A 23638-nucleotide genomic window follows, 5' to 3' on the forward strand; every position below is an offset into this window, starting at 1 on the left:
GCTAATGCTTTCTGCACGTTACCATGCCAATGTCCTTCCAGCGACATATTTTTGTTTTCCAACAGATCTGAGTCTCAATCAATATGCACTACTCAGGCTTTATTTCAAATTACACCCTTTTTGAGAAGTACTGTTTGTAAAGAAAGTAATTTTAAAAATATCCCCCAAAATGACTTTCTCACAAAATATTTACTGCATATTGCATTTCATGCTATAAAACCCTCTGAAAGGAGGCAGTCTGCTTACCATAAAATGTCAGCTGTCCTCGTGCCACGTTTTTCCCTCTCACATTTTCAGCTACACACTCATAGAGTCCAGCATCTTCTTGCTGAAAATTGGGGATTTCAAGAACTCCACTTGATCTGTGTCTCCTGGCTTTTCTGGGTATTTGTTTCCCATCTGCTCTCCTCCAGCTAATAGTAGGAACTGGGCTAAATGAGAAGAATACGGCAAAATAAGAGTCATAGTAAAAGCTGTGCCCTTTTACTGGCTATTAGCTCTAGCTCATGCTTAGAAAAGTAGAAAACAGCTTCCAGTGACAAGCAGACTTGGATCCACTGAATCCATCCTGCAAACGACAAACTCAGTCTCTAGACAAATTGTGCTTTCATTTGGAAATCTGGACTGTAATCTTTGTCCAGCAGCAAAAATAACTTCAACTACTACTTAAGAGAAAAAGGATCCTGTTGACAATAGTCAGCCTTTCGTGATGCCTGAGAAATGGGGACTCAAGGGAGACCTCCCATGCAAACAGTTGTGTGTGGCACCACGCAGGAGGTGGTACCCTCCTCTGAAACGCTTTCAGAAACGCTTCGCTGCTTTTATCTCGATCCTCTCACCTGATAATCAAACGACAGCTTGCAACTTTATGCTTCTCATATTTTCCTTTGGAAGTGAGAGAAGGCTAATTTGTTCCTCTGTATCCTTGAGCTTGGCCTTATCTGAAGTGAGATACAATAGGAACCAATTTGGGTCACAGCTCAGGGTCTTATCCTGATACTCACTCGTCCGATCAACTTAATTCTGTTTCATGTTTGAGGATGATGAAGACACGGTCAGTCTAAAGTCTCTGCCCAACGGCCAGGGCAATTCTATTGTGGGTGGCACGTTTAAAATTTAAATATATATTTGTATCAGTGGTGCCTCACTCACACAGGCTCCTAAAAGCAAGAGACCCTATATTATAAACATGCTGTTTCCACAAAGTTGAGGTTTGGTAGCTGCTGTGGTAAGAAGGCCATTTTCCTCCCAGTCCTGTATGTTCATCTTGGCAGTGTTGCAAATATTACTCCAGTAACAAGAGACATGTTTTAAGTGTTGCCTCAGGACAGAAGACACACAGACACATCTTTACAAAGTAAGTTGCATCTCCTCCTTGGGAGTTTAAATTTTTGGTGAGCAAAGTCCCCACTCCCCAAGTCCTTTCTCTGTGATGAACGCTAGAAGAAAATAGCGCTTGCCAAGTAACGTGAATGATTAGTGAATCCAGTGAACCCTGCAACATAGCACTATAACACTGAGCGAGCTTAAGTAATAATAATGGATCAAAAACTTACTTTCCCAAGGCAAAGCACTCCAGTTTCACTGTTGTTCCTTTTGCAGAGGGAACCGTTTCCGGGAACTGTACTTCTATTTTTGGCTCATACTCTCCCATCACCCCTGTGAACATAAAATAGATGCTAAAGCTTGGCTGAATTTTTGCAATAAATTCACAAGTGTTCCTGCACTAATGCAGAGCTGTTCTAGACGTCATTGCTTGCCCAATTAATCCATTCATTTAAAACACAGCCTGTCTCTAACAGCCGTGTACTGTGAGCTCTTTCCCCATTTATTGCCAGGGGAAAATTTGAACCACCACTCCACACCATCTGCCAAAGATTAAAATTTCTTCATGGCTTTGTTTCTTTTTGCTTTTGAATATTTAACATTTTTGCAGGTAAGCTGTAAAATACGGAAAGCGATAATTAAGGCAGGTTCACCCCCTTTTAGAAAATGAAACGCAGAACAAATAGCCATTAGAAAAAGTTTTAAAAGCACTGGAGCTAATCAAGGTTTCTATTAACTTCAAAGATTTAGATGCTCAGAGATCATACACTCTTTGGCTAATTTCTTTATCTTTCACTGCCCTAGTAAATCATGTTTTGTGGCAGTCTCTTTATGAAATTGTGTTTAAAAAACTGTGCACATAAAAAGGCCATTAAACTCATGATAAATTGCTACATTTCTAGTCGCTGTACTGTCTTAAAATCGGTACATATAATTTCACCAATAGTGATTATCAGCTAATTGATGAGTGCAGTTTAAATCTTAACTACGTAGTGCTTCCTGGATGCTTGCCAAGCGGAGGGAAACGCGACAAGCTCCCAGGCTGCTGCCAGAGGATGCAGCACTGCTGGTCTGGAAGCGGGAGCAGTGCTGGACCAAACCAGATGAATGCTATCAGTATGCACACGTATACAAATCAGACAGCATGAGTTCACAGAGATATTCAGGCCCTACCAGCAAATTAGGTGTGTTTATAGCAGCCTATGGCTGCAATGTTGCTTTGTTTCTCTCACTGCTTTCCAAAAAGCACTGCATGATTTTCAGGTTTAGAGGTAGCATGAAAAGCCTTTTTGCTTTACTTTTTCACAGTAAGAGTTTTACAGCTAAAAACGCTCAGTATGAGGCTTACATCAGATCTGTCTTTACTTGCTGACCTCTGTATTACCTGTTCTGGTGCAATAAGCGGTTACATCATTGTTCTTCAACACATTTCTTTCAAATAAGCATTGCTGCTACACTCCATACAGAGCAGTTGCTGCACAAAAATCCCTCATTGAAATGAAAAACATTCATTAAGGATATGAACGCTCTCTCTCCATACACACATGTGCTGGCAAGCACGTATCCCAGGAACCTCATCAGTCAGCAACCTAGCACGTCGATATTATGCAAAAAAGAATTATGGGTAACATAATACAAGTAACAATACTCGTTAGCTCTGTGCACGTTAACGCTGCAGTCTGCAAGGGCTGCTAGTTCCAGGTGCCATCATGGTAATAGACAATCCTCTCTGTTCACCTGCTTTGTGACTTGCCACATCTTAGCAATCTCGACTAGATTCCTCCGGACTTTGTGCTGACTGTTTACTGGGAGAGCTTCAACCAACACAAGAAATAGCTCCAGCTGTTTCCACGAACAAGGCTGCGTGTGTGAACGCTCGGGAACAGCAGCGTTGTTTCGCTGATATTAACATTTCCTAAGACCTTTTCCCAAAGCAGTATTCCCATGGTCTGCAATGAGGACCACAAATTTGAGAGAGAAAGAGCTTTTGAGTGTAGGGGGGACTTCCCATAAAAGTCTGACCAGATTTAGTCCATTTACTTCCTTTGGAAGATGCTTTCAAATGCTCAGTGGAGACGCGCTTAGAGAAACTACGCTGGAACCGGCACACCAAGGCCGAGCTGCAGAAGCCACAACTGAGCAAGCAAAACAAATAAGACACAAAACAGGTGACAGTGGAGGACAGCGTCATGGCCCCTCGCAGCGCCGAGGGCAGACCCGGCAGGGCGCCAGGCTCGCCGCCCTTGATGGGCAGACACGTCCCCATGAGTCACGGGGCTCCCGCCTCGCCGCCAACTAGCAGAGCCCAGCTGGACCACGTGGTGTAAAACGGTCCCTAAAAAGCTAAAGCAACGAGAATGAGGAGGGAAAAAGTCACAATTCTCGCTCACTTTCCAGTCCTAAAGCAAAGCCTCAGTTCCCCCATGAAAAGTAGGCTGTAAAGTACTGTTTGACACTAACGGGCTGTTTAGGAAATTAAGGCAAAATGTATTATTAATACTTCATGTACCCAATAGATTAGGAGACAGGAGTGAGGAATGGGAGGCAGGAAATACTGTTTTTTTGCCTTCCCTCTCTTTATTCATTTCCCATTTTCTGCCTGGGGCTGGTACGGGAAACCTCTCCTCCCAGAGGTGACAAAAAGCCAAACCAAACGCAGGCTGCCTGACGCTGCCGGAAATTGGATATGGCCGTCACTGTCCTACCCACACTCCTGTGGCTCTGGAAATTCGCTTTCTCTCCCAGCTAGGAAATCCAACAGCTTTTTCACTAGCATTATTACAATTGCCAACCACTTAAAAATCAGGAGCTGTACCCAGAAAAGTGACATTATAACCTGCCTACATACATACAGAGGGGAAGCTGCAAGCCCTCTCTTCTTCGCTTCATAGGAAAAACCCAAGTGCAGCTGAGGCACCTCTACGCTGAATCCAAGACCACTGGCTCGCAGACAGTCCTTATTTCTCCCGCTGCTCCTAGGTGATTTAGCATATGACTTACTAGCGCAGGTGGAAAGAACGAGGGAGAAAACAGAAGACTAAAATAGTGTCTGCAGCTTGGAGAACGCTTCCAGTGGCATGACACATTAGCTGCTCTACGTGTTTGCAGCTTAGAGGCTTTCATATTTGTTTCCCAATTTCAAGGCTTAAAAACAGGGGTTTTGGATGAAAGTCCTAGGAATCGTGAAGCAAACAAATTTGTCTGAGGAGATGATAACGCCTTTCCTGACAGCACCTGCAAAATGTTAAAGTTTAATTGCCCCACAGAGCTGGTGCTGATGGCACTTTTATTCCAAGTCTATTTCCTACTATTACTGTTTTAATTTGATGTAAAAATCTAAAGTGCTCTCTAAAGAGAAGTGAGGCGCTGCAAAGCAGCTGCCCGAGAGCCCCGGGTGCTCCCGGCTGGCGCTGGGTGCTCGGGGCCGGGCTCGCGCCGCGCTTTGGCGCAGGCATTTCGCTCGTCCCGGGGGACCGCGTCCCCCCAGGCCCCTTTCCGGAGGCAAGTCACTCAGGCCGTGATCTCCGTATCGCCCACCTGGCTCCCGAGGGACCTAACGGTAGTGATCTTAGGAGCAGGATCACTCTTTCCCTTAGGATTCATATATATTTAATGATTTCTTGTACTTCCCAGCAGGAAAATCCCATATAGCTCCGAGTGCCAGTTTTCTGTAGTGGCAAGTACCAGCCGGCTCCTAACTCCGCTCAGACCAGAACGTGCGATCTCAGCTGAAACCAACCCCAATCCCTTTGGAAATCCAGAAAACCGTAACTCAAAGCACCTTTTTTTCCTTTCATACTTAAGCATTTCTGTGACGTGACGAGGGAGAGGACAAGGAAAGAGGCTTCTGCGGGAAACCCATGCAAATGCGGAGAATTTATACCGCTGCTGTGAGACAGTGAGAATAAAATACAGGAGAGCGTGTCTTGGCTTCTGACAGAGCACTAATCCATTCTTTTAAGAGGCTGAAAGATGTTTTCCATAGCTGAATAGACTATAACTCTAATCTCTTCCCAGCACAATGCCTTCACCTGGGAGTAATTCCCGGAGCCTTGTGATGGAAGACGCGTGCACGTCTCGAGAGGACAAATCCCAAACAGCAAACACGCAGTTTCAAGGACCGCTGCACTCCTGCGAGTATTGTGCTTAAATCTTTCCCAGGCAAAGCATCTAGCCAGCGCTTTACAAACATACTTACCATCCAGCCAGCTGCAGACAGGAAAATATTTAAATGGGGCCAGGTTCAATGCATTTGTGGGAGGGGATTTTTAAGACGGACGGAGGAGAAACATCTTTTTCCTAGCACATAATGTACATTGCACACCATATTTATCATCATCAGATAACCTCTGTCTGCAGAAACAGAGCGCTTGGGCTAATATTGACCAAGCCAGCTGTCTCAGCACAGTCTGCTCCTGCCACTGTTCCTATAACCCCCTCTGAGATTTATGTCCCCAAGGAGAAAAAGCTGTCTGGGGATAAGTAATGGGATAAGAGGCACCTTCTGTTTCCACAGCACAGCAACAGGAAAGGAAACTTGATTTCTGTCAACAAGAGAATGTACTATCGGTTGCAAAAAGCCACTACAAATAACATCAGGAGATCTATAACTCTGGAGCCTCGCAACCAAAAACAAGCCAGAGAGAGGCATAAAAGGCACAGGGGGGGAATGCAATGTGTCTGAGGAATCGGATTTCATTCTGTACACCTGTATCTTCTCCTTTCACAAATTACAGCTCGAGGGGCTGGCATTTTGAAGGAAGCAGTGCTTTAAAAAAAAAAAAAAAAGGATATTTTTTCAGAATGATTATAGGCAAGTAAACCTGTGACAAAGATGGCAAGATATTCAACGTTAAAAATCTAAATGATTCATGACTGCATCTAGAAAAATTGTTGCCACAAGTTTAAATAGAAATGCAAGCCCTCTCCCCGCCCAGGACTCTCCTAGAAGAGAACTCAGTCCTGCAAAGCCGGCAAACGCAGCCCGCCGGCTGCCCCGAGGGCACGGCCCCGCCGCAGGCGGCAGGCTGCGCTCCGCACCCCGAAAAGCTCCCGGGGGCGGCACGGGGTCTCCGTCGGGGCGGCGCTGCGCTTTCGGGCTGCGGAGCCCTTCACCGCCCCGGCTGGGAACCTGCCCCGCTGCCACCGGCGTCCACACGCTGCGGCAGCTGGAAGAGGCACAACTGGGCGTGCTTAAATTCGGTGGGAGAGGTATGTTATGAATTTCCTTCCATTTAACACTTTAATTGAAATTAAATTGAACGGGAACATTAATTGTTGATGAGCTAGCTTCTCAGTCAGTTAATTTAAGGATAAAGTGTTGTAAAGAAAATAGTATGTCATACAGATTAAGATATACTGGACATGTCAAGTGTTCATTCAAAAGACAAACACGACCCATCTGCCAGTGGAAACACTATGTGCTTTGCCTCTTCCTCACTTTTGTTGTTCACACTTCTGGAACAACACATCTAACTTCTCACATGCATGACAGCGTGTTACACTCAGATTTTACAGGGTTGCTCTAGGTAGATGAAAAATCGAGATGTAGAAATTTTTTGAAGCAAAGTTTGCATGCGATATTAGGGCAAGCCTAGTTTAAAAGACTCATGTAGCACATGGTCAAGTCTGGAGCGTAGCCACCTTTGGTGCAGCAGATACTACAGCACCCTTCCTGCTTAACTCACAGATGCATGCCAGAGCCCCTCTGAGGTTCAATTAAAGGTTCGGATCTGCAAAAAACAGCCGAGCACACATCCAAAGAGCGGGGAGCATCCCTGCCAAACCTCTCAGGACGGCACCGGGTGGCCGCAAGGAAAGCGGAGCGCGGGCAGAGGCATGCCGCGCTGCGGGAAGCCCTCGGCAACGCGCTTCGTCGCTGGAAGGGCTGACTGGTCGTCGTCCCAACGTAACCCTCCGCTTCGGAAACGCGAGCACCTGTCCAGCTTGGTTGTGATAAATGGAAGCGCTTCCAGCTAGGTAAGGTTTGCATGAAAGTACTGTTAATTTAATACTTCAAAATATTTCTTCTTCAACACTGAAAACATTAATACAGTATGAATTTAAATGTTCCCCTTTTTCTTTCGTTTCTTTTATTCTAGGCTCACAAGGCCAAATCTACTGTCGCTTAAACTACTGACACTGTGTTTACTGAAATGTAGTCTCCGGTATAGAAATGAGAACAGAGCTGGCACATGGAAAAGTGGTCGTCTTCACTCCTCTCAGCCCAATCTGGACACCTTCTCGTTGCTCACAATCCTCTACGTTCGCTGTCAGTGGGAATCGTGTTAACACGAAGGGGACTGCTATACGCAGGAGGCTGGCAGCAATGAACCCATATTTTACAAGTGAGGAACTTTTGTAAAACACCGCTAGGTGACAATGGATCTTCTTCTAGATGATGCTCTAATAATGCATTTCTATTTCTGGAACAAATGTCCTAAATGTTATCCTTTAAACAGACACTGCAAATTAACATGCAAATTTATTTTCCTTATCTACTCAAAAATGACTATGATACAAATCAACTCTCTGTACACATTTAGAAATCCTCTTTTGGTTTCTTTCCACTTTTTTGTATTATTCCAGACTACTAAAAATAGCATTAATTCTGCTGGGAAATACAGCCTGTGCTAATAGTTACCGAAACAACAAAGTGCTTTAGTTCACTTTTGGGTTGCATAAAATGAGCAAAACTACAGTATATCCAAACTCTAAAATCTGTTTTATTTCCTGTCTTTGGTCAAGTGTCCTCAGGTTTTTCTTTAATAATTATTGCCTGTTATTGCACTGTTATTGCCAGCGGTGCAGCAACTTTCACTCTGGCATCAATAAACACACCAGCGTCCATGACTGTGAGCCACAGCTGAATTAGAGGTCTCCAGTTCTCACTCAATCTTTGTGAACTCTGAACAGAAATATTTTAGTCCCTTTCTTAATTTTTGCGCAACGGCTGGTTAAGGACCAAGCGAACTCTCCCAGGCCAGCCCGCATCCCGAGCCGCTGAACCTACCGTCGTTCCTGAGGACGAGGGGTGTCGGGGGGCCCAGCACCCGGCTGTTCGTCACCGCGTTCGTCACCACGCACGTGTAGTTGCCCACGTCCGAAGCCTCCACCTTGGCGATGTACAAATTCCCAGTCTCTTGCGAAACGAAGCGACGATTATCCTGATGTACAAACGACGGGTACTCGTTGAAGATCCACGCGTAAAGCAGCTCTGCAAGCACAGGGTGCGAACGGCGTTAGAGCCAGCGTGTGCGTAGCTGCGCGCTGCAGAGCACGGGACGGCCGCAGCCCAAGTCACACTGAAACTCTGAAACCGATTTTTTCTGTTTCCTTAGGTTAGGCAAATCAGGTACGTCACAGCCCACAAAATGCTAAAAGGGCTTACGTTCTGCAAGTTCCCATCATTATGGCTATAAACAGATTTCCCAGCACAGCACTTCGGAGCCTGCACGTGGATCAACACTTCCGTTGCTCCTTAAAGTTTTTCCAATCCAGAAAATTAATTTTATAGGAATCTCACCTTTCTGTCATGAACCTTTCAACCTTCCTGACATTTTTTTATCCCTTTTTTTTTCCTCCTTTGAAGACAGTTTGGAGGAGGATCTGCCAAGCCATGTTATCAAACGCTACGCGCTTTATCCCCTTGGAATTTCTGAAACAGCAAAAAACTGAACACTAAATTAAGTAGCTGTAATCTTCTCTGTGATTAATTAGATAATATTCTGTGTTTTATAACACATCTTTGGAAGTTATTTGAGCAATAAAAAATGATGGAGAGAGACATGCTGCAAGTGGTTGCCGAGTTTATAAGTGAGGTTAATGTAATATAACCCTATTATATTTGCCTAAGACTAATGCCCAAACACACTGAAAACGCTTGAAGAACTGCAGTGAGTAAAGATTGCTGGAGTTTTCTAACGGAAAACTAATTATCCTAAAAAGGATATTCATAGTTAAATACTCTAATGAGTCATAACTGTAATTGACCTCAACTACCATTAGGTACTTCTGAAAATATATTCTGCCCTCATGTTCCTCTGTTTACACATATAAGAGGCTGAATGCAGATTGTTGGCCTTTATTTATTTATTTTTAACAACAGAATTATAAAATGCCTGCTTAGACTTTTAGTAAGATATGATAATTATGTTTATGTGGGAATATCTAATCATCATATTTACACATGTGCATGTAATTATAAGTAACCTCATGCTGATGTCAAGAGGATACTCAGAGCAAACAAGGTAGCACTTCTCAGCTGGCTTATTATTTCGTGCAAGTAGTTAATTTTTTTTTTTTTTTTAATTTACTCTTGGTGAACAATTAACTTGCTTCTCCAGAAGCATCCAGCAGCAGGCAAATAACCATTACTGCTCTGGAATGCACAGAGGCGTTTTCATGCGAGTTCATCTTCACACAGCAAGTTTCCACCAAAATCCCCCAAACTCTGCAGTGCCACTGCATTTTGCCTTGACTGTGGAACGGTGAACTAACCGCACCTTCCTTCACAAAAACACAGCACCAGAAGGGATTTTCTGGATCGTCAGCCCCTGCCCTACCCCATCCTTCCCCATCTGAGGCATTGGCTTGCATAGTGTCACTAATAAACGTATTTCAGAAGCAGCAAGCTTTTTGGCTCCTACTTTTCTACTGCAAGTTTGTATTACTTTAATTGTTAAGAACCCTCTAATTTCCAGGTTAAATATTTTCATTATCAGTTTACATCTGCGTTTCTGAGCTCATGATGCCTTCAGCTTAAAGAGCTCTTGCCTCTTTGCTGGTGAGAGCAATCAAGAGCTCTGTGCAAACTCTGCTTTGTCAGCTCCTCTGTCTTCATTTTTAAAACAGGCTTTCCAGTCTTGTCATCATAGTACATCATATTGAAAAGTTTTGAATACTTGTGCCATTCGAGTTGAGTACTAGGTTAGAAACCTCGGGTACGCACGTCACAAGAGAACATAAGGCAAACGCGAAGTCGTGCAATGCTAAGGAAGTCGGATCAGGGAGAGCACGGAAAGCTGGTGATCGGGGATTCTTCCACACAGAAGGCTCCAAGCCAGGCAGAACTAAAGGGGCCCAATTTTTAGAATGCAAAACCTCAAAACCTCCCCCAAAGTCATCTTCAGATTATACTAATTTTGGCTACCCACCACCGAGGAACTGCAGATCAAAATCTTCAACATATTAAAGAGCTGATGTTAAACAACTCTGCTTTCCTTTCACTGTTAACAAGTAACTGTCCACAAAGACACAACTGCCTGAAATACACAGCCTTAAACGTTACAGAACGGTCCATCAGTGCTATATATTTAAAACAACCGGGTAATTCTCTCTCTGTCATGGGACTTATGAAATGCAAAGTACAAGAAATAAAGCAGACTGGAATATCTGGAAGCATGTTTGCTTGTGTAGCAACACGTAAATAAATACTGAATCGTTCTCACTTTGATTTCCTTAGAGATCTTAGTGCAATATTTATGGCTTTTCAAACTTGACGGATTTCTTTTGATAAGGTTTCACATACTAATTGCTCTGTAAGTGATAGACAGTTCACATCCCATAGGCAATTTGTAACAACTGTGTAAACAGACGCTTAAAATACTGCCAGAGACAGCTTTTGGTGACTTGGAGTGACTGAAAGGCTTACAGAAGATACAGACAAGGAGTCTTCCAGTGCAAAGAATGAACAGTAACAAAACTATTTATGGTTCTCTAATTATGCATTAAACTATATAACCTTGAGGGGCGTATTACAAACTACTTTTAAATTTGGGTCCCTTTTCAAGTAGTTTTACTTAATTTACAATGCTTTTAATTTCCCCTTTAAAGGACATTCAGCTAGGTGTCTCAAACGCAGAACGCTGTCTGCAGATCTCTGAGCCACATTTGCAATTCGTAAAAACAAGCATAAACGCCACCAGCTGCGGCAATCCCACTGACGACAGCAAAGAATCTGGCTTGTCACCCGCAGCCCAGCTGCACCTTACACTTCTACACCCCACTTCATTGCTCTTTTGGTCTGGATTTTCCTGATAGCTCAGAACGAGATGAAGACTCTTGGGTAGCAAATCTTCACGTCTGTAAGGCGTATCAGCAAGAACAGGAGGATAAAGAAGTCACTCGTAAACGTTTGGTACGGGATTCACATGTAGTCTCTGCACCCTGTGTTATGGAACCGCTCACACCATTACCAGATGGAAGACATTAAACCCACAATGACTACATGAAGAGCTGCCTTCGTCTCTCCAAATCCTGGAGACTGCTGATGGGTTACACACAGGTGGATACTTGCAACACCCCCACTCTCGGCACAGTCATGGCACGTTCACTGCCAGAAGAAGGAAAACATGTCTTTTTGCCAAAAGAACGCAAGTTTCCATAGACAAGATAGTAGGAATTTCTCCGTGTCCGGAGCAATGAATCGGGAACAGCGTGTTAAACTCTGTCCCATCATTCACATACTGCAAGAGAGCCTACGGAAAAGTCAAGCTCACACAGAGAGCAGGGAAGGTAAAGGCGGGGGGCACGTTGTGCCGATAATGGAAGCTCGATTCAGCTTTGGTTGAGAAGAAGGGCAAGGACATCTGGAGCTGTAAATCACACTAAGATCGCTAATCACACTAAGCCAGGGAAGTTCACTGCACCCTGGCAGATAAAAACATGTTGCAGTGATTGGCGCTAACCTTTACACCACATTCCCTCCCCTGCCCCCCAGCAGAGGCTTTCCAGAAGTTCGGTCAAATGGAGAGAGGATGGCGCATTTCCCATTAATATTTCTGCCTCTGGATTCGCAATCTGCAGAAGAGGACAGACGGTTCACGGCAGCAGACCCGCCAATCCCAGCACATCCATCTCGGAAACCTCCGACAGCAGGGCCCCACTCGCAGCCCGCCGTCCCCTCGGGTTGCTCTTTGTGAAGCTGTAGACCTCACCGAGATCTGCATGGCAGCAGCACGTGGAGGCAGCAGCCCCTTTCCTCACTGCTTTTACCGCCTTCAGAAACTCTGCCGCGCTGCTTGCTGCCCCGGGCATCGCAATGACCTCCGTGAAGCCTGGGCTACCTCCCAGTCTCAGGAGCAGGTACGCTAACCACAAACACATACGAAGAATACGTTAACTGTTACTTCGCGGTTAAAATCAGAACCCAAGGCCTCTGCCACTACTGCACGGCTAAATAAATGTCATCGTTGAGCAAAATTTAGAGCAGAGCAATTGCCATCAATGCTAGCAATTAAAAAAAGGTCGATTAATTAAACCACTCGAATATAGATTTTGGAGTTCAAGACATACGTTTTAAATTTCCTAATCATAGTCCAGCCAATCCGCTTTCTTCCCAAGGTGGAATTTTCTCAGAGGCTTCGCAACGGACGAACCTCCGCCTCCTGCCGCAGGATGCAGGGCTTGGAGGGGGCTGCTCTGGAGAGGCGCTGGGGTCCGGGCCGGGCGCCGAGGGCAGAGCGGCAGCGCGCGCGCCAGACGCCAACGGCCTCGTTCAACACGGCGCAGAACAAGAGACCCGCGGCGCGCGGCTTTCGCCGCTCCGCCTTCTCGCACGGCTTGTGCCTGTATGTTTGCTTGGCAGAGTAGGCAGCCCTCCCGGGTTCGGATTGCCACGCTCAGATTCCTTCATTTGTCTGCAGTATTTGATGTTAAACTCTACTAAAGTAGTGAAGTCCCAAGTTCAATTCCCAGAATACTTTCTGCTGAAGACAAGAAACATAGCTAAAACATCGTAAATTTTGAACCTTAAATGATACCAGATTGTGAAAAAATGTTACTGAAAAATGAACAGAAATTCTGCTCTGAGTAATTATTAAAACTGCACCATATGATTTGCCAAAGTAGTATTCGCTGGTATTTTTTTGTCACACGCATGCTATTTTGTCTTCACCTTGTCTTTGCCTTAAAGAACAAGAAACTCTTTTCTTGATTCTCTTTTTTAAACTCTTTTCCATAAAGACAGGGCTGCCACTTAAAAACGACTCTGTAGCTATTATGGGAAAAGCTATTAAAACATCATGATTATGGCTACCATAAAACTGAATGGAACAGTGAAATTTTGAAATTAATATTAGCGAAAAAAATGGGGATCATTTATCATTTTTAATAAGAACAGTGTGGTACAATACACTATATTAGTTTTTACAGGCTTTACTGAAAGTTACAGGGATTAATCCAATCATTAATGATTCCTATAATTTATGTATTATTACCTACTATGTCATTCTCAACAAGCTGAGCAGGCAGGAACTGTTACTCAGTGCGAAACAAAAGAACTGCAGCATTTCCTGTAAATGTTGATGTGTAAGAAATATGCTTCATTGCACATGGCAAGAAACAGATAGGAAATTAAAGTTATATAAAAAACAAACAAGCAAACCTTCCCTTCAGTCCAAAGCAAGAATTGTACTAGTACAATTGTACTAGTACAGCATTTTGGAGCAGCAGTACACAATTTTGAGGCATTCTGAAACGAAAGGTGGAGTTCGTCCTAATATGTCGTAAAAAACGACAATTTACACTCAGACATGGTGAGTGCAGCTCTGGGAGTCAGGTTTGCGCTCTCCTTGATCATGTACTTTCACCAAATTATTATTGCTATTTTATTTTGCAAATGCAACTTTGTTTGAAACAGGAGAATTGCTCAAGTTTCACTGTCTATTTAATTCCCTACCTCTGCTTTCGCCTGTCACAGATGAGCCGCTTGCAGGCACAAGAGACAGCAACAGCGGAGTCACGAAAAAGTTTTCTTAGCGAAAACTGTTCTGTTCGCTTCAGCCCTCCGCTCCCGCAGCACGGCTGAGGCTAACGCTGGCAGCGCAGGGAACTGAATCTACCGCTAAGCCCTTAGGCAACGCAGTACAAACACGCGTTTCTTGGCCCTCTAAGTGCTGGCGCGCGTTGCGCTTCGGGTTTCCGTTAGAAACGCCCACGTACTTCTGCGTTCGCTGCGCTCCAGGCTCAGGAGGCCTCGATGGTCCCACCTGCTACCTACCCTGTGCTTTCAGGCGCTACAATAATTACTTGCAGCGTGAAACCTTAAACACGCCCCGTATCTCCCCCCGCCCCATCGGCTCCTGAAAGCCCTTCAAACCTTCAAGCCATACTGAAGCCTGGTTAAGACACACGTTCATTTACGCACTTCCACCGCTGCCTGGAAAGCGGCAGCGCTGCGTGGGCCGGCGCGCAGGGAGCACGCGGCCGACAGGGCCGGCGCGGGCCGCGCTCCTCGCCGCGCGCCGACTGCAAAAGCAGCGAGCGCCCTCCGCCGCTGGAGCCGCCGGAAGGAGACAGCTTTTCGCCGGCCTTCATCATGCTCTGAAATTCTCTTTAATCTTCCAAAACTAGGCTAAGTCTCAAAGCTGCTGAAACAGTTTGACTGCGCTGAGTGTCAAACGGAGCGAGCAAAGTCAATTAATGTACTTATCTCTTTGGAAAATTACCTAGACGGGAGGCGTGGTGCGAGGTGCGGAGGAAGGCTCGCGGCTCCAGCCAGGCTCGCCCTCTCCGGCTGCGCACCACAAACTGCCACGCGGGCACAGCCTCAACGACGTCTAGAGGAAGGCCCCACGCCAGGCTGACCTTAACTTCCTCGGCTGCGGAGGGCTGAAGACAAACTCTTAACATTTATTTGATACGTCCGCTTGTGAACTCCCACAGCAATTTCCACGGGGAGTTGCCCAAGGCAGTACCAGGAGCCATCTCCCCTAAGGGCAGCCAGGAGCGGCGCGGGGAACGCGGACGCCCCGTCCCGTCCCACCCCTGCTCCTCCCGCTCGCCCGCCTGCCTCCTCCTCCGCTCTTGCGCCTTCACGCCCAACACAAACGTGAACGAAGCAAGGAGACGGGCACGTGTGCGTGTGGCGAAACGCGGGTCGGAGAGAGGAAGGGAAGACGGAAGGAGGAGGCAAAGGGCAGCAAGGAGCGCCGGAGCGTATCCGCTTTGCCCCCACGCTCCCGCCGGGGACGGCCGGCAGGGCACCCGCCGCGGCGACGAGACAAACTCCTAACAAACGCAAGAACGTCGCTCTGACTGGAGCGAGGAAAGGACTCGCCCCCTGCCTTCGTCCGTGGTCCCAGCTCGGGGAGCTTTCCGAGCATTAAGCCTAACCCCGCACACGGATCGTACGGCCACACAGTTGCTCCAACAAAGGTACATTTCTATTCCCAATGACACTGCAAGCAGAGATAAAATTAAAATGAGAAAGTTTGGCCTTCACAGGTCATCTCATATTTGCATTTTTCATGGCCTGCCACAAAGCCTGGGTGCAAGACTCATCCACAGGAGAAAAGTGCAGTGCAAACCAAGTTGCAGCCGGGTACAGCTAGGTTGGTAACACCTACGGCACGGGCGTGCGACGGCGTTTTGTGATTGGCTTGAGTGGATAGTAATGTTGTATAGCCTCCATAAAGACTGATTTTGGGTGAACAGTTCGTGGACTTTTTTTTTTTTTTAATTCTTCTGATTGCTTGCATTTCTTGGTGTTCAAATTCCTCAAGAGGTACTAACAGACTACTTTGATAGTTACGGTAAATTTAGGAAATTCTAAAGTGTAACTGATTATCTGACGACTGTCCTGTGAGTACATTTTGTATTCTCATCTTGCTTACTAAATTTTGCTGACTGCTCGTAGGGGACATTCATAATTTCACAATTTCACTGGGATTTGATTGCTTAATCAACATCCTTAGCCCCAGGAATAACATAATAAGAGCTGAAAAGGCGGTTTAATGCATAACAACATACTGTCTGAGAGCGCAGTGAGAAAGGGAAAACAAAGGATTACCGTGCAAATAGGAATCTCTTGCTTTACATACAATGCTCTTTGCCTTACCTGTAACCCTTAAGTTCCTTTCCACCTATACCAATTGTTTGTCTACAGCTCAGCAGTGCGATCTTCAGAGTTTCCTTGAAAATTTTGTGTGCTTTTCCAGCTTTGTTGTAATAGTAGAGCAGCATGAATTATGCAGCGTACGCGTTATTTTTGAACCTAGCCGATTTCATTGCCCCAGCAGTACTTTGAATCAATTCATTTTCTTTTCTTAAATAATTGCAAAAGAATGTAAAGGAATTAACCTGGATGCAAAAATTACTCAGTAATTCTTCCCTTCTTCCCCTCGACTCTTTGCTCTGCCCTCATTATCATACAAGGCTGGTCAGCGAAGTAACATCACTGTTTCTGCACCTTCAATCCAAGCTTTAACAAAAAGAATAATGCGTAGTAAAGCTAATAATGTGTTTTTGGAAGAACAATCACGTATGCAAAAGCTGACAGCACAGCTACTCCAGTAGTCAACCAGCCAACCACTGGCAAACAAAGAAACAGGCTATCCCTATCAGACAGTATGCAAAGTAAGAAAAGCGTGTCCTTTACTAATATTAGTGAACCAATTTGAACCATTTCCCTTATTACACATAGAAGGGTATGAAATAGCCATTATTCAGTATGATCAGTGGTGATACAGTGACTGACAAAAATAGTGCATTGGATATAAAGTGTATACCGGAGCATTTGCCAACATTATTTAAGGAATAGTTGTTACTTTCCTTTCTTCATACCCAATGGCTTTGCAGAACAAAGCGATCAGCTTTTACCAAGGAGATCAAGTATTGCCATGATAATCAGAGAAATGGTGTGTTATTTAGGAGTTTTGCTTGAAATCATGTTAATTTGTAGCTGTTATGGGAAATATCACTCCCGCGTGACTTGGAACTGATACAATCAACCAGATCAGAATCCAAACAGGATTCATGAGGTTTTACAGCAGTAAGGTAAGGGGGTTAGCATGAATCAGAAAGATCTGGAACCACTGAAGAAAACATCCAGAGCTTGTGAGGTCTTCTCGATCAATTATAACTATGACATCTTTGAGGTTTTTCAAACTTTTTCTTAAAATCCGCCGACAATGTTCTACAGCTTCTCTGTAGAGTCTAACAGGGCTTACCACACAGCAAAGGAGAACAGCACTACACCCACCGTAGGCTGCTTTCCTGTAATCTCCTAAAAACACACTAACGGTAACTGCAAGCGGTCCCTTTCTAGATCATGCGTAAGGAATACTTGTCCTTGAAAACATCACATGCCTGTGTGCTCCTTGGTGCTGCTTTATTGCCACAGAACAGCTGCATTTGCATGTATACATACATGTATGAAAATGCAGGTATACACTTTCCAGTGCTCCCTGTTTTCCATACTACTTTTATTAATGAACATTGCAAATGTACAAATTGACAGTATGTGCATTAAGGAGCCAGAAGTGTATAAGACTGGTGAAAATGTGCAGATCAGCCAAGATTTGTGTCAGACTCATCCCCTGGGTCATTCTTACAGCAAGGACGTTAGGGGTTCGCAACGGGGGCAGCGTTGCAGTTGCTTCCTGACTCCTTGGGGCCCCGCTCACCAAATGACCCACTACGGAGAGCTTCACACGTGGGCAACTATGAAGGTGAGAGGTGGTCTTCATTCCCTGAAGTCCAATCAATAATTGCCTTTATCTGTTGCATCTCCATTTTTCTGTATCTCTAAAATAGTTAGGTATTGGATGGCTGTACATAACTGACCTAGCTTATCTCGTACAAACAGAGCCTGTGCCCAGTCGATCGCTAGCTATGCCAGCTGCTATAGCAACCGTACACATGAGCGATGCCGGCACCGTGCCGTTTGGGAGTCTGACAAACTCGCACCTTCAAGTTCCCTCAGCGAGAAAAATCAACAGCAGCCTTTATCTCCGACTGAATGGAAAATATCAGGAGATGGAGTACAGTCCCATGTACTGTACTTATTATACATAGTTAAATACACAAAGCTGTTTCTAAAACTTCTGATGAACAGACTTACCCTCCCGCTCCCATACCAATCTAGCATATAAACTGACAGGTCTTGGGAGAAACTGCGTACAATCTTTGGCTGACGAAGTTCATAAATTGACCTACAAAAACTTACAGCTTAGCTAGGCTTTGCCTGAAAAAAACGAAAAACTAAAACAAAAAACCCAGCATCAGAAATCACCCAACCCGTATTTGTCAACAGGATTTATGATACTTTTGGGGAACCAGCTTCAGTAGTCGGCAAGTCCAGCCCAACCCCAGGTGCAACTTTGATTTGTACCAAGGGACAACACCACACTGTAAACTCCAAAGAGGATGGGTTGGCGGACCCACTGGCACGCAGAGGAAGGGAGTTACAAATTTAAAACATATCCAGCAAAGGAACTTTGTGGGAAAACGTCACGCCATCCTGGAAAGGGACACCACCAGCACCAGCGTAACGGTGTAAACTGTACCCCTGCACAGCTGTGGCAGTTGGTTTATGGTGAAATAAAGATTACAGGAAAATCTTATTCAGTATGCAACGTAGTGTGCCACGTAACTATGTCGCGCCAACTTCAAAAAAGCAACAGTGCACAAAGCACTCATGAGTGGATAAATAACTATATATTTGCTATAACCTTTACCTCTACTAATCATGTAACACCATACTTCTGGGAGCCAGGAGCCGCACACCCGGTCTCCCGTGACACTGATTTAAGTCAAGGTGATTTCACAGCTTTTCCCACTGAGCAATGTATACAGCTGTATGATGCTCTCTGTTTTTAAGCTGATTTCAATGCGGAAGTTCTGGTAAAAAAGAATAATAGCTTGATACGGTCCACAGAGCGGCATCAACATCCTGACAGAGAACCCACTCATCTTAACCTGGCAGGCAGAGACAGAGCGCCTCACTGGCACATACCGCCCGCCCGCCTGCCCGCCCGCAGTAAATAGAAACGAGAGAGAAAAAGATGGGCTAGAACAAAAGGAAAAGGGGATGAGCTGCTAACTACTCAGGCCAAACATCAAATGAGAATAAATATGCTTTAAGCTATTTATGTGTATAAATGACACTTTAATTGATTTTTAATTCTGCCTTGTGTTTTTGCACTGCAAGATTGAATCATCACTTATATTTTCCAAGCTTGTTCCGCATAAAATGCTACATATATCACCTTAAGGAATGACTCAGATGTAATCCGTCAGTTTGTTTTCCTCTAAAAGTCAAGGGAGAGTTAGCCTAAAAATCTTTTTTTATACACTTGCTTCAGTAAAGCTAAAGGTCCCTGGGCTTGTTCTAAAACATATTTCAATGTGACCTAGCTAATCCTTTAATACCAGCTTTCACTACCTTTGATCAGCCTCTTACTGCAGCTATAAGAGATTAAATCAAACCTTTAAAAAAAGAAAGTCGGTTGTGGTGAATTCTCTCATTGCAGTGAATTAATATTATGAACAACTCCAAGGTTGAAATAGCTAGCAAAACAGGAAGGGTAACACGTCCTCTCGGGCAGATCTCTGCACAGATAGGCATTTACAGGTACTACTATTTAACGCTGTGCGACTCTCCTGTAGTATATAGTTGGTAAAAAAAACACTCTGCTTACCTATTCAATAGATAAACAATGTTTTGATATATAGCAGCTGTAAACAAGGTTACATTACTAGTCTGTAACAGCTCCTCCCTTCCTCTTCCCACGAGGATTAAAAAAGCCCCCAAACTTTCCCTAAGTTGAACTCTTCTACAATTCTGTTTTATTTCAAACACATTCAAAAATTTTTTTCTTTCAAATCAAAGACAGATTGTGCGATTATTTTCATACAACATGAAGGCTGCATATTGAGACATACATATCAGGTAACAGAATATGTCAAAGCTGAGGGTTTCATAGTAACCGTATTTTATTTTCCAAGAACAAAATATTACCGCAACAGGAATGAGTGACCCAGCAGTCAGGACTATTGACTTAAAGGAAGTTGCGTATACATCCAGGAATCCGGAGAACCAAACTGGATGGCAAAAGTGGAGATATATTAATACGTGCTTGTGCCAACAACTTCCTTTCTATTACGAGCATCTCAAGAGGCTTGAAAGTAGATCAGGCTCCCTGGCCATTTTTGACAGCTCTGCTTGAAACACTCACTCACGCTTTGGATTGTTTTGAGGACGAGGACGGTTGCAATATGGTTAGATCGCTGGGAGCTAGGCTCCAATCTCTAATTTATTTTATATAGAGATCACAAGATGCTACAACTTTTGATAACTGCCTATGGACTGAATTCTGTCAGACGACAGGTTTCACTCATCTTTCGCCAACCCCTGGCTATTCCACCCCCTTTCAATACCACCTCAATCTTCATTTAGTATCAACCGCAATTTAACAAGGGAATAAACCACACGACTAGCTTGCAGATTATTTCTTTTTAAACATGTCATGAGCTGTCACTGATAAATAAAAAATCCATTAATGTCATGTTCCTTATTATCTCACTATTTCCAAGGTCTCCACTTGAAAGACGAGCCGAGCCTCTCGCAGCGCTCCTGGGGAGCGGCGCGAGTCGCAAGTGCCAGGTGTCTTCTACCTCGCTGTCTGCCTCGTGACAGCCCCACGGGGGCCTACGAGTGACACGGGAGGGGTTTGGTAGGAAACCTGCCACGTTCAAAGGGTTCGTCCATTATTAACGGGGAAAGTCACCGGGTGGCTAATAGGCACGCGTCACGGCTCCCGCCTTGATCCCCGAGCCCCGGGGAAGGCGCGCTGACAGCCGCGCAGGGCGAGCTGCGAGCGGCACTGCGAGTCGGCACGAAGAGCTGCAGCTTCGGAGCCGCTAAAGGTAACAGCCTATACGGTTCCTGTCTAAATTACACGCGGCAGGGCCATGACACCACGCATGCCCAAACAAAACATCCATATGTATATATAGGAACACCTACGACTCGGGAAGAAAGGAAAAGTGTAAGTGAATTTGCTCCCTGATTTAGAAATACATCATAAATTTGTAGAGCTGGATCCTTCGCTTGGCATCAACTGAGGTAGCCGCGCTGGCCCCAGGGGTGATAAATGATGCATGCCTGTCGAAAGTTTGGGTCTGCCTGCCTGTGCCAAGTCCTGCTCTCGCCCAGGGCCTTATTTTGCAACTCCGGCTCACAAAAATCATTCCCGCTGAAATGAGGCTGACCACACACCCAAGCACGGGACACAAACTCAGGGCCTTCGATCAGTGTACATCTAAAATGAACTTGGCATTTACAGCAAATGTTATTGCAAATATTTGCAATTTTGTAAAATTCTCAGTTAACACAGCGTTGTAGGTCCTCTGTGTTGCCTGCCAGAAACGGCCCCTGCCCAAGCTGACGGACAGACACCAAAGACATGGGTCAGGGCAGTTACAAAGGAACCTTCCTCCCTCCCAAACGGGGAACGATTAAGTCTTTCTCCCTTATTCCTAAATCTGTTCATAAACTTGTACATACACTGAATCAGCAGTTTTAAAGAAAGGAACATGTCAGATAATTTCAATCTAATCCACTTCTATCTGCTGAGAAGCTTTTTACTTCTTGCTCTTAATAATTTAAACAGTGACTATAGCATAATATGAAAAATAAATGATGGGAGATGCACTTTAAATGGAAGTTACAACTCTCACTCACTTCTTATTTAAATGAGGGCTTCCTAGGCCTGATTTTAAGTTTAATGAAACCAGTGTCTGCTGAACTGGAACAGCCTGCAACGCGCGGACCCCGACACACAAGGATGAGGCTCTCCTGCCAGGCTCGGGGCAGCGGCGGGCCCGCTTCCCCCACCGCTGCTGCCCAAAGAGACGCCGCTCCGGGCAGTCCTGAAGCAACGCCGCTCGGCCGCTTAGGCTCAGGCACAGCGCGCAGGAGTGCTGCCCTGCTGCACGTGAGCTGGGCTCTAGCCCGAGCTGTACCGCAGCGTGCAAGAACGTGGCAGGTTTGGGGGAAGCTACTTTCTGTTCCCGGCCTGAGATAAGTCACCTGGAGGGTTTAGAGCCCAACAGAGTATTCTTCCAGTAAGCACGTTTAAAATGTTGATACTTCTTTGGAACCTGGGAATTTAACCAATACGTGAGGACTTCTGAGCGGTCACAGTTGACATGGGAAATGGTAATAGAGTCAGACATTTTTGATGCAACACGGTTTACTCTCCAAGCGTACGTGATGATACCTCATATGTGTGAAATAAAACACAACAGGTTCTTTCCCTAGAGTCCCAAGATCCATGCTAGTTAAGCCCCCAGCCCCCTCTCTCAGCCTTTTTATAAGCGGGTCGTTATAAGTGATAACATGAAGCTTCCCTGCAGCCCTCTCAGTCTCCCACACATCCTACAACACACATCCTCCCCTCCAATAAACAATATCCACAGAAATCCTTTTTGAATTCCATTTTCTCTATTCCACAAAAAGAAACCTGACCAATTTTAACATTTGCTCTGAGGTGGAAATGACAGCCGTGAGCTTCCGAGCCCCAGCTCAACGGAGAACATTTTTCAGTTTGTCGGGAAACTGATCTTTCACTCGGCCATTCACGCGTTCGCAGCGTTCAGAAAAGGGGCACACCTGATACAGGTTAACTCCTCTTCCATGAACACGGACAGCTACAAGGCTTCCTGACACTGCATGTACTGCTACTGCTCAATCCACAAACGCTGAAAGCATCGCTGCTTAGTGCTAATGCAAAATACTTCTAATAATAGCTACCTTTTCCTTTTTTTTTTTCAAATCCCAGCCATGTGGGAACAGCTCACCTGCTCCCATTTTCACTCCAACCTCCAGAGCAACCCATGAAAGGCTGCTCAATGACCCAGCAGTTTGACGAATAGCTAAACCAATGAAAGAGCACTTACTCCTAGCTTAGCAGAATTTTTGCTTGGTTTCCTAGAGAAATGGAACTTTTACAACCATGTAGTCTATCCATCTGTCAGACCCTCCTCTCTAAATTAACTTTGCACTAATCTGAACCAAATCTGACCAAGCAGTAAAGAACTTACGAAGACATTAAGATAGGAAAGTTCTCACAATGTTCCTCACAATCCCTAACTAAAGAAAGAGTTAAAACTGTTAATGTCTCAATAAGGAGAAGACAGGGATAGTTCAACACTTCTACAATCTCCTTGGCAAGGGGCAATTGGCCAGTCTTGGGCAGAGAGGCTGTCCAGGCAGCACCTTGTTTCAAACTCTGGGCATATTGCACTAGAAGGAACTGCAGGGAAATGGCTGAGAAGTAAGGTTACCATAGTGAAGAGCGGCAGGGCATAAAAGACAGCAAGTGAGGCATTCTGATCCCAACACATACAGAGAAGTAACAGCGCTTGCCTGCTTCAGCTACCTGCTCTTCTTCAAGTTTCACATTGATGTGAATGAGCCACGTGAGAAAGATCCGGTACTGAGAAGCTGATTTGAGACTTGCAGGCAGATGCGGTTAAGGATTTTGATCAAAACCATCCTGATTTGGTCATCTAGATGTTCTAGGCA

At 45.0% G+C, this 23638-nt stretch overlaps 1 protein-coding gene across 4 annotated transcripts in view; it reads right to left on the reverse strand.

Annotated features, from left to right (window-relative positions):
• The window catches only part of LOC104153249 (contactin-4), a 382470-nt gene that overhangs the window by 82667 nt on the left and 276165 nt on the right, over window positions 1–23638 (reverse strand). For all 4 annotated transcript variants that reach the window (XM_068907166.1, XM_068907164.1, XM_009689042.2 and 1 more), the window contains 3 exons: window positions 8339–8542; window positions 1557–1659; window positions 247–431 (listed from right to left, as the gene is read on the reverse strand). In XM_068907166.1, coding sequence (XP_068763267.1) covers window positions 247–431; window positions 1557–1659; window positions 8339–8542 — 492 coding nt within the window. The remainder of the gene's footprint in view (window positions 1–246; window positions 432–1556; window positions 1660–8338; window positions 8543–23638) is intronic.

The sequence above is a fragment of the Struthio camelus genome, chromosome 14, assembly GCF_040807025.1.
Source record: "Struthio camelus isolate bStrCam1 chromosome 14, bStrCam1.hap1, whole genome shotgun sequence".
NCBI classification, from domain to species: domain Eukaryota; kingdom Metazoa; phylum Chordata; class Aves; order Struthioniformes; family Struthionidae; genus Struthio; species Struthio camelus.